At 42.0% G+C, this 12321-nt stretch overlaps 1 protein-coding gene across 1 annotated transcript in view; it reads left to right on the top strand.

Annotated features, from left to right (window-relative positions):
• The window catches only part of LOC118794617 (ankyrin repeat and fibronectin type-III domain-containing protein 1-like), a 113409-nt gene that overhangs the window by 54110 nt on the left and 46978 nt on the right, over positions 1 to 12321 (top strand). Inside the window, exon 4 of the mRNA XM_036552872.1 lies at positions 10893 to 10933. Coding sequence (XP_036408765.1) covers positions 10893 to 10933 — 41 coding nt within the window. The remainder of the gene's footprint in view (positions 1 to 10892; positions 10934 to 12321) is intronic.

Genomic DNA, 12321 nt, shown 5'->3' with positions numbered 1-12321 from the left:
TGTGAGAGGCAGGGTCAGTGAGTTTGTGGAGGGGCATCGTGAGGCTGCTGGCCCCAGGTCAGCTGACTCAGCTATGCAATGGGGTTTTGCAGAGGCTTTTCAACTCTCGTGTCCCGGTTTTGGAAAAAGAAAAATGAAAAGGATGCATGGGAAGTGTGAAGTGGTCATGTTAGACTGGCATTGAGTGAGACATGCTAGTATAAAAAATACATTATGAGTTCACAGAAGAATTTGAAAGGTTGATCTGAATGTGGCAAGTAAGGCATAGGGGGTGATTCTGTGAGCATCCATAAACATTCGTCAACCAGTTGATTTCAAACTGGGATATGATAACTGTGAGGTAGACAGCTAATATGTATGTTGCTTTCACAGAGCAGCCTTGGGTGTCCTTTAAGGCTAGTTATTTCTAAGCTTGTATTGTCTTACTGTGAGAGGCTCTGATGGCTAATTGAGCTGATGAATTCATTAGCAGCAGTGGGAATTCTTCCTGCCAGGCAAGTGGAGCGGAAAGATAACAGAGATATCTGTTGAAATCTATGAAGTCCACAGCCATGATTAGAAGCAGAGAGAATCTTGTCTTGGCTGTAAAGCTACTTAGGGGAAATAAAGGCACTTCCTTTCAATTTGTTACTACAGATGCAGACCAAGTTTGCATGTTTCTGCAAAAACACATCTCATGTATCTCTAAAACACACACACACACACACACACACACACAAATATTGCTCCTTTGATGTTGTGCAGAGTATGGTTGAGCAGATCATAGCTATGGTTCCTGGACACCATGGGGACAGCAATTCTGTGATTTTCCTATAACATTTGCCTCTTAGAAAACAGTCAACACCTTCAGCGAAAGGTCTGCAATAGCAGTATGCATGGGGCTATGCTGAATGTGTAACCAGAACGGTACAGTGCAGATGTGAACAAGGAGAGAGGATAAGAAAAGCCCTCTATGGACAGGCAATATTACCTCACATACCCTCACATATGTATCAAAGATTGATATAATAGACCAGTTTCTTTGCAAAAGAAGCTTGTGCTAGAGAAATAGGGAGTTCTACTGATGAAGGATATCTGACATATTCAAAAAGTATCAGGGATCTTATGCACACATGCACTCATGCACGCACGCACATATGCATGCAGGCACACATGCACGCACGCACGCACATATGCACACATACATGCGAACACACCCTCCTCTGGCCGGCCACTGCTCATTGGCAGGGCCTTGAGGTGACATCATACATGACATGACAGCGCCCCTTTTATCTCTGTTAGGCTGATTCTAGATGGCTCAAGGGGGCAATTTATTTCTAATATTCTCATCAGCCTCTCCATTAACCACTGATTATGGAACAGTGGCTTCCAACCAATTAGTGACATCAGTGAAAAAATAAGACACACCCACTCCTACCCTCCCTGGACCCCTGACTGAAGTGCCAGTATTTGCAAGTGACTAAAGAGTGGTGTCATACTTGGCTTGTTTGAGCACAGTACCCTTCTCCATAACCACAAATTGTCTCCAACGTTGAGTCCTTTCATTAATTTCAGCACTAATTGTTGGCATTGACATTCTTTGGTGGAGACAAAGACAGAGTGAACCCCTATCAAGGACACAGTTGTAATCCATAGGTGTCACCCTGCGGTTGGAATTCCAGAGCAAATGTGTCACTTTTCTGAAAGGCGTAGTCAAGATCTTTTCATCCTGTGGCCACGGTTCTCACAGTCTGGCCTGGGCCCTCTCTATCTGTTTGTCTGTTGAGTCCCTCCGTGGCTGTAAATGTCTTTGCGCTGTCTGCTCGAACGCTGAAATAAATACTGCTGCAGGCTTCAGAAGTCATATATCACAGCCCATTCTGCTCAAATTGCAAAGCAGTTAAGGGCCCTATTAACCGTGACTAATGTTAAGCTGAAAAAAAGACAGAATGAAAAATGTCTGCCCACAAGAAACAATGTTTCCTAATGGCATGCATGTATTTTATTTCTTCTGATTTTTTTTCTCATTAAGAGAATTGCAAACTTTTTTCCCCCCTCAGCGTATTTTTATTGTGCTCTGTAATGCTATTTAAGCATTAAACCAAGCGCGCATGGAAAATAACACGAGGCTCTCGGTTCCATAAAAGGATGACGTGCTGTTGTTTGTCTCGTAGCGATCGGGGACGCTGCTGTGGAATTGTGCTAAAGCAGACATGCTCCAGTGATAAATAATTTTGAGTTTAAGACCCTCCTCAGCATTCACAGGAAGCGCGGTTTTTGATCCTCATGCCTCTTGCCTGCTACAGCCTCTAGTTGAGTTGTTTACTTGCAGTCCATCTTCTCGTATCTTGTGGCACATTGATTTCACAGAGATCAATGTGGAAGGAAGCAGAGACTGCAAAAGCAGTTGAAGTGAAAGGAAAGGAGCTGCCTCTCATCTGATGCGTGCTATTGCTAAGTTATTGAGAGCAAACTGGCTAGCACTGTGATGTAGCATTTCACATTATTTCTCCACCCCCTGCATGAACACAATAGGCCAATTTAATACAGGGCTTGTATCCGCTTTTTTTCTTCTCTGACCAATAGTTGTGAAGGTCAAAGAATAATTAATGACTAATGAGGCTCTGAAAATTGACTCTTAACCCTTAATACACTAGAAACAGCATTTGATGTCAATTGTAAAAAGTAAATAGTTTTGTTCTATGTATCAGAATGCTGGAGTCTTTACGTCTGATAGGATGGCAGTGTAGCATAGTTGTAAGGAACAGGGCTTGTAACCAAAAAGTTGCTGGTTCGATTCCCTGTTGGGGCACTGCTGCTGTACCGTACATAACCCACAATTGCCTCAGTAAATATCCAGCTGTATAAATAGATAACATGTAAAAAAAAAAAAATGGCACCTATGTAAGTTGCTCTGGATAAGAGTATCTGCTAAATGACAATAATGTAATGGAGTGTCAATCACCATGGATGCTATCAAATCAAACTGTCAAATGTACCTAAGTATATCAAGCCAAGTGCTGTAATTAGTAACAAAATTGATGGGAGTACTTTGATTAAGCATTTTGAGGAACATGGTCTAATAGTATTAGGGGATGTCTGTGACACAGATCCATGCCAAAAAATGTATAGGCCTGCATAAGCGCCTCCTTTTGTCATGACTACTGGTGCGGGTCACACTTTACATTAAGTTGCACATTCACCTAAGTAACTTCATCCGAACAACTTCAAGTGATTGTTACTCTAACTGCATTGTAGCTAATATGGAAGTTAATTAAATTCAATTCAAAAATTTCATTAAGTACACTCAAGGAAATTGTAGTATAGCATAGTAAGTAGATAGTACATAGTATTTACAATGTTGTTACAGAGTGGCAACCTCTTGTTACTGACATAACCATGCAGTAACACCGGTGTATGTGAAACTTATTGTGAAGTGCAACTTATGTGTGTTTTGTGGTGCTCTGGACACTTCCCCTCCCAGTCTCCTGAGTAGCAGGTGCTCTGGCTACTGCAGTGGTCCCCCTGCCCAGAGACACAGCAAGGAATTCTGGGAGTGCTGACATCCTGGGCAATTACAGAAGGGGAGAGGCCAGGTATTCCATTTACTGATAGCAGTTGCTGTGGTGAGGCATGGTGAGGTTTGCGTTCTCCCTCTCAATCTTTGGCAGACCTAAGGTTTTTAGAACTCTTTAGTACCTTCTGGTTTTGTTTATTTTCTGTTCTATTTGTTTTTTTTCTCTAAGTACATTTTCTGCTTTTACTGATAGTCTTGATTTCCAAATTAGGGAAAAAAATCATGTCATGTTAAATGAAGTTTAGCATCACCAAATATACCAATACCAAAAGGGGTTTGATCTCTGAGTATGACTAATATGGTATCAAAGCATTACAGACTAACAGCAGATGCACTGAGAATGTGTACTTCATGTTCCATCCAGCCATATTGCAAATTGTGAGGTGTCAGTAAAGCCCTTAGTCATCCTTCTCACGAAACGGTCTTGAGAATAAATTTCTGCTACTGAGTGGCTCTCACTCGGGAGATGACTTTATGCCAGGCAGATGCTGCAGTGATCTGGATGGAGCCTGGAGTGGGACGTTAATGTGACGTGTGATTCATCATCGCTCAGCTCTTCCTCAGCGTCTACCCTTCATCGATGTGTCAACGTCCCTTTTTTTCTTCCTGAATTGTGGGTGTTCTGTTCATATAATCAAATACATTTCAGTCAGTGTCACTCACTGAAGCTGAGCTCTGACTAAGACTGAGAAAGCCAATCTCTCCATTGATCCCAGAACGTCTGATCTCTGATATGGCTGTGCTGATTCATTGGAGCTCTCCTAGACCACTTCTCTGAACTGAATGATGTATAGCGAAGGAAAGTGGTCCGATATGTATTATGTGTCATGGTTTTATCAAACACTCTTGTTTGCCACCTACATAACTAAGTTTAATTAAAAAAGATTATTGTTGCTTAATGTAGTGCTTAATCAGTACTTAGCTCTACTTAAATGATAACAATTGGAATAAATATTGCAATTTTTCAGAGAATGACGGGATTATCAGGATATCTCAGTAGTGTCGGTCCACTGGATGGCCGTGCTCATAGCAGTGATTTATGGGAGTAAATTCAGTAAATGGGTGCTGGTCAAGTTAGCTGAAGTGTGCCTTGCCTCTGTGCAGCCAGTGCTTCACGTGACAGTGGGGCTGAGGAGTGGACCAGAGGCATTGTGATAGTCTTCTGATGCTCCAGTCCCTCAGGGTCCCACGAGCTGATATGTCAGCCACGCAGTGTGTTCCCCCTCATAAAATGCCTCATAATACCCCCGGGTACATGTACCACTCTCTTGAATTGATATGAATTATTTACATTTACATTTATTTATTTAGCAGACGCTTTTATCCAAAGCGACTTACGAAAGTGCATACAGTAAGTATAGCGACAGTACAGGGACAGGATGTGTACAGTTCCACAATGAGACAGTTCTCAGCTGAGAGCAAGGTCTGTTTGAGGACACAGTACTATCAGATTTGTACAATTACAGCATATAGGGCAACTAATAGGGCAACTAATACGATAATTATGTCCTCCTTGCCCCTTCAGGGCTCTGGCATCCCCCGTGTGGAACAGGACAGGTGCTGCTCCATTGTTTTACCAGCACTGGCCAATGGAAATCATGCTGCGTGATAAGGAATCTCTCAAATTTTACCTTCATTTTTACTTAGCACTCTGGAGCACCCTGTGACAATACCTCGTGGCCTGTTATGTAATACTGTTATTACATGTAATAAGGGATAAGATTTCCTTTTCAAGGGACAAAATACAAGTTGAAAAGCAATTGTGCCTTGTTAAAGTAACAAAAAGCCCATTCAGAAAGCCTTCTGAAACTTATAGCCTGTGTGTTTGTATGTGTGTGCATTCATGCTGTATGTCTGTGTGTGTGTGTGTGTGTGTGTGTGTGTGTGTGTGTGTGTGTGTGTGTGTGTGTGTGTGTGTGTGTGCGCGCGCGCATGCTTGCCTGCCTGTGCACGCGAGCAGGAGTGCTGTTCTGTTCTGATTTATGCAGACAGAGCACCATAGCAGTTGTTGAAAACAGGCCAGCAGTGATTATGGGCATTTTTCAGACAACAGCTGAAACAAAAGACATAAAACGGTAATATGTCTGTGAACATTAGAATTGTCTGGCATCTTCATTGCAGTATTTAACAAGAAAAATGAGGTGATTCACATGTGGGGGATCGCAGCACATTGAATAATGCTTGTAATATCCTCAGCCGCTTAGATAATTTCTTCAAATCGAAATGTACAAAGCTACAGAATTTAAGCCCTGACACAATGCGAAAACGACAGACTGCCTGCTGATATTATGGATTGCATTTCAGAGTGTTCATCTTGTTCTTGACAGCCTCTCCAGGAGAAGGTCTCTTAGACAAATATTAATTTCACCTTTATTGCTTAATCAAACAGTAAATAAAAAATATGTAAGGAAGACAAATCACTGGGCTCTCCTGTGACATTGACAAGGCTGTGTTGAGAGAAATACTGAGGGAATAATTTAGATTATTCTGGCATCAGTCCATCATCCACTATTCTGGCATCAGTCCATCATCCACCAGCCTTTTGCCTCAAATCATAGTGTTTTTCAACCATCAAGTGACAGCAACAAAGTAGTCGTTTGCCTGAAGGTTGGCTGAAGGTCATCCACATATACTAGTTAAACTTGTGTGCTTGTGCTTTGGGCTCTGCTGATCTTGCCTGAGTGAGAGAGGCTGCTGCCTCTGCTCAGGGCTCTGCTTTTGACTGATCCTCCCTTGTCCATCATATCATGAGAATCATCATGTGTTTATAAGCCAATTTCTGCAGCCCGTAGGATAAATTTGGGTAATGTGCACTGCCATGGAAGCAGTTGATTCAGCCTTGATGATAGTCTCTTACAGCTCGAGAGAGATGCCCCTATATAGCTGTGATTACACATCCGGGGCTAAAGTCAGTGCTTGATTATACCTTTTTATGTTTAAAAAAAACTGCACACTGACTAAGACTACCCTTGAGTGCAGAAGCCTAAGACATTGGGTCGCTGTGCTGTTTTGGAAGGGAAGTAAAGGTTATCAGGGGAAACTATTTGATGCAACCCCCCCAAGCCTCAGAACACAAAACGTATCTTGACAGCCTTTGTCATATGCTGTCCCAAAGTAAAGAATCTTTTTTTTTTTTTTTTTTTTTACTCAGTGCAAAACGAGGCAGCACACAGGGACCTCCTGTCACCCTGGCCTCGAATGCCTCTCTCCAGGTGTGCCCTCCTCCAGCCCACTTCTGATGCAGCCGCTTCAGTGCCACCCTCTCCAACCCCAGCGGAGGCAGAACAGCCCTGTGCCCCCTCTGCTCCTGCTCATTAACCACTCTTGCTTATAGGTTCACTTGAAAGAAATCTGAGATACTCTCGCCCCTTGGAAATATCCAATTAGAAAGCCTTGAAGTCCCTCAGACATTTTCAGTCATCTTGAGTGGGAAAACAGGAGTGAATGTCCAATTAGAAGCAGATTGTAATCAAGTACAGAGATATTACGCCTTGCTTATATTTTTAGTGAATAAGTCACAGTTAATTAAACACAATATGTTTGAATTACTTTACCTCCTTCGTGTCCAGTTTGTTCTTAAGATATACCATAATAATCCACCTGCGTACATGTTCTCAGAGTGTTAGCCAGACAACTGGAGTGACACAATATTAACCAATGATACAGACAGACACATATAACATAGGCTGCACTTGCACAATGGTCTAGTTTATGTGGAAAATATAGAAAATTTGAAGTAGTTTCTTCCAGAGTATTAATTGCTTGGCTGATATTAATCAATGAATGAGTACTTGCAAAGGTTTATGTGATGCCATGAGTGTAATTATGCTGTTTCTTGGTGGTCTAGCACCGTACCATCCACCTGTATAACCGCCCCCACTGCTACCTCAGAGCACCCAATCAGCAGTAGAGTGATAGTAATTAGCATTCTGCACCCCTCCTTCCGAAACCCCCCCCCCCCTTCCTCCCCCTCCAGTGTGTAGAGTTAGAAGCTTATCGCCTGGCAACCACAACTAAAGTACAACTCGGCAAAGGCAGCCACCATCTGAGCACGCTCAGAGACTCACTGTGACTGCCAGTTTGCTCAGAGTGAGGGGAGAGACAGACAGAAAGAGAGAAAAAAGGACAAAAGGCGCAAGGAAGATTATGCGAGGTGACTCCTCTGCGGGCATGACTGCAGGAAAGTTGTCAGAGGTGAAGTGGAGTGGGGACGGGGGGTCCGCAGTGTGGAGCTGAACGGTTATCAGCAGGTGTGTATCTCAGAGCACTGCGGACGGACACCAGAGGTATGTGGAAGGAGGGAGATGTGTGTGTCTATGTGTATGTGTGAGTGTGTGTATATGTATATGTGTGTGTGTGTGTGTGTGTGTGTGTGGCTGTGTGTGTGCACGTGTGTATGTGTGTGTGTGTGTGTGTGTGTTTGCGTTTGTAAGTATGTGAGCCTGTATGTGCACGCATACGTGTGTACGTGTGTGTTTCTGAGAATGTGCATGTTTGTTTGCGCATAGCTTATTTTCTATAGGCTTTTACATTTGCGGATGCGGCTTGTTTAGTATATTCCTCATTGATATGATTTCTGCTTGGTCCACATATAATCAAACAATGTAAATATAACATCAGTAAATGCCTACGTGTTTTTGTCAGTGGCACACTGAAGGTGAGCTCAGTAATATACCGGCAGACAGGATCCTCTCTACACTGAAGAGTAGGAATGGCGGTCAATTAAATTATGTGTGATTGATAATGCTGTCACTGCAAAACAGCAGAGAGGTGATTGTCCTCTGAGTGTGTCTGCCCCCCTCCTGCTCTTTGCTCTCCAAGTCCTCGCATTGGGTGGTAGGACAAGTGCCAGCTCTCAGTTTGTCTTCTTTTGTATCTTTGGACTGGCATTTTGCTTTTTTTATCGCTGTCATGATGCTCTCGTCCACTTTTGCCAGCAGGCTTCAAGTCCGGAACACAACTGAACACCCATTGTGAAAAGTTAGACTGAGGCCCAGATTCAATCTAACAGCAATACACCGTATCTGGTGTAACTTTGAGCAACAAATTTACACAGTGACGCTTTTATTTGATACCAGCACGTCATCATGAAAGTCATTGATTGAAATTAATCATTTATAACTGAACCAAACATTTGGCAAATAATACATGGAACACTATGTATATATACGCAATGAACAGGTAGATTTAATGTGGTCCTGAGTTTGACACTAAGGAACAGCTGTCATTTGCGGTGTATGAGGTGTGTATTCCCACTTGTGACATGCGCTGATTTCCATTCCAGCTTTGTTTTTCCCAGGGTCAGGACAATGCTTTCCCCATCATTTATGTTCCTCTGGGTCTTCCTGACTCTTCCATGTGTATACACTGGATTTTATTGGTCAGGGTGTCTATCTGTGTGTGTGTGGGGTCATGTGAAATTACTCTGTGCAACTAAGATTGAGTCAGTATGACGTATGTTATTCTACTTGCTGGTATTGTGACACTTATATCTGTGCCCTGCAGCAGTGAAGTGCAATGCTTACAGGTCTAGAAGACAGTGCCATTTATTGCAAGGCTGCATCTGCAATAGAGCTGTGGGGTGGCCAGTCCTGGCTAGGCCTAAGTTAAGTACGGTGTATGGTGTTGCAGGCAAGGGTAAAGGTCGAGTGGACTGTATGTGGCTTCTTCCCAATTGCTAGAGACAGAATGGGATGAAAAGCACTTCAAAATAATCCTGCTATTACAGGCCCCCAAATTAGATCCACCGACTATTTTCTGAGAGCCTGTAGCAGATACGTTTGTAGATTCATAGGACAGTTGCTGCTGTATCTGGCTTTACGGGACATATTGAGTGGTATTCCTGCCCGCTTCATGTGGAACGGCTGTGGAGAGGGATCGAGTGCCTGTTTTGGAAGGAACACAGGAGGTTATGTAAGTAGCTGGTGGGCAGTCCCATTGCCAAGCAGGTACAGCTTGTGAAATCTGAGTCTTTCGGACACTGGGTAGATAGAACTGTTTTAATACCAGATTCATACGCAACTCATGCAGGGCTTTTTGTTCTTTCACATATTGAAATGTATAGTATCTTTTAATGTCATCCGTTGGGCTGCTTACCTTATTAGTGATTTTTCTTTTACTTGTATGGTTCATTTGTAAATGCAAAGGCTACGGGAAAATGGCAGTGTAGCATAGTGGTTAAGGAGCAGGACTCGTAACCGAAAGGTTGCCGGTTTGATCCCCGCTGGGTCACTGCTGCTGTACCCTTGGGCAAGGTACTTAACCTGCAGTTTCCTCAGTAAATATCCAGCTGTATAAATGGAAAACATTGTAAAGAACTATAACCTATGTAAGTCGCTTTGGATAAAAGCGTTTGTCAAATGAATAAATGTAAATGTAAATGTAAAACCTGCACAAAGATTTGTAAAGTTTGACTTCCCAAAATTCCTCTGACAGGATTGTAAAGTTACTGCTGCACATAACCACTGGAGCCCACCACTGTTCGACTTTAAATTTCTTCCCCCCCCATTTGCCTCATGCTTCCCTGAAATTCGAGCTGTAGACAGTGCTCTAAATAACAGCCCAACCAGAAGCAACAACAACATTGCAACAGTTTAAAGTTTTTGGGTTTTTAGAAGTTGAACACTGTAAGGAAACATAGACTAGGTATTGTATGTTTTGGGTTTCTTTTGGGAGGAGGTGGGAATAAGGGATCAATTTTTGACCAAAGAGTAAAGTGATTCTTTGCCAACCAAGGATGGCACACAATAAAAGTGAAGTAAAAAATGAAGGGTATATTAGTTACACTTGACAGACATACACTTCTCACCACAGAGGGAGGAACTAATCTTGAATTGCTTGTAGCTTGTATCAGAATTACTCAGTTCATGTGTTAATGGTGCCTGGAAAAGTTGGTTGAATTGATTTTCTCACTCGCTCTCTCAGGTAAAGTAGATGTCTCAAATGAGAAAGTAATATTTAGGCTCATATGTCAGAAATGCTACAGTACCTCCACTCATTGTAAAGAGATCCATAGGGTCTTTGATGACCACAGGAAATGTGGACAGTAGTTGTCACAAGACGAACAAGACAACAAGGCCATGCCTCTATATTTCCAGCACTTCATGCGCATAGTACTCTAAGTGTACTGTACTCTGTCCTTCATTCTCAATAACGACCATAAGCAAATGTGATATCCAGTACTCCGATCTCTAAAAAGCACTGCTTGTTTAATGTTGTTATCCAACGCTAATGACAAAGCACATTAGATTAATTGAATAAAGGCCTTCTTTTTGATTAGTAATCAGCAGGTCAGGAGAACAATGGTGTAATGTCCTGTTTGTCTTTTGTTTTGCAGAGTCTTGGATCTGCTGACAGGAAGGAAGCTCAGCAGAAGAAGTAAGTATAACATCTGTGTATGTTTGATACATACTGTGGCCATCTTGAGAAAACTTGTCTGGACCACGTTCACTTCACTAGAATACTTTCCTAAGAAATTATAATGAAGCCATGCATCCAAAACGGTGGGCAGGTAGTAGCCAAGTGACAGTCATGTGGGACCAACCCACTCATTCAAAGATGTTTGTTTTGCCATATGGTGAATAAAAGGGCATTTTTATCCAATTAACTGTTTAACAAAAATCTAACATGAAGGCATTGTAAACTGAAAAGTGCAGTTATTGTGTATGCTATCAAAGTTAAAAAAAAAAAAAAAAGTTAATTACACAAAGTCCCTCAAAGATGTAAAGATGGACTAGTCCTATTAACTGTCAATTACAAAACCGTTTCTTTTTAGGAACTTACACTGAGGTAAACTGAGAATTGAGAAAATGTTTTGACAAGTGTTCTTGAATGGAAGTTGAAGCCTGAAACTCTTGTCATTTTTCACCTGTTGCAGGTGATTTCTGCCTTATGTGATGGATGTCTTTCTACTTATTGTGTTTGGAAAACACTGTTGCAGACCTGCGTCATTTGTGATTTTTGTAGAAAAAAAAACTTGAAGCAAAATGTAACAGAAACAACACTGAGAGCTTTGTCATTAACTTTGCATAAGTGCCATAACACCCTCCACAGCATTGCAGTTGATTGCTTATAGTGAATAAATATGACCTCTTTCGCCCTTAAAAGAAATCCATGCTCGAATGAGTTATTCAAAATCAATGATAAACTGCGGTGTATTGAATACAGGCCTCACTGTATCTGATGTTCCTGCATAAGTTATTATGTTGCAGGGACTTGACCTGAATGAAAACTAAGGAGGAATTAAATCTAACATTTATGGTGTTCTGTGTCTTTAAATTCTAGAAAAAATTTACCCATAAAGAATGCTTGCTTAAGTTTGCATTTAAAATATAAGGACTAAGTGCCATAGTAGTTGGATAGACTGCCCCCTTTAGACTGTCTGCAAAGCCCATAAGCTCACACACATTATTAGCGTGCTGCTGGGGCAGTCTTGGCAGCTGCTTGGTTTTCATTTTTCCAGTACTAATTGGTTCTAAGCACTGGAGTTAATTGCCCATTATTTGTGGTGGTGACTCAAAGCTTTCATAGTTTCATTTCACAGTGTTATTATTGGAATTGCTTTTTCCTTAATAAGCTCAAAACTTATGTAATTCTTAATCGTCAGGTTCTCTGTCAGACCAGTTCAGTGGCCTCACAGTTGGAGCGTCCTCCGCAGACACAAAAAGTTTCTGTTCAGTGTGCAGTGAGTCATGTCTTATGCTTAGTAACAGGAGTCACCGCGTCTTCGCTTGATGCTTTGACTTGCATAGATGAATCGGGCTTAT

Source organism: Megalops cyprinoides, chromosome 19, assembly GCF_013368585.1.
Source record: "Megalops cyprinoides isolate fMegCyp1 chromosome 19, fMegCyp1.pri, whole genome shotgun sequence".
NCBI lineage: Eukaryota > Metazoa > Chordata > Actinopteri > Elopiformes > Megalopidae > Megalops > Megalops cyprinoides.
Note: the sequence above shows the minus strand (reverse complement) of the source record. Positions and strands in the feature narration are given on the sequence as shown.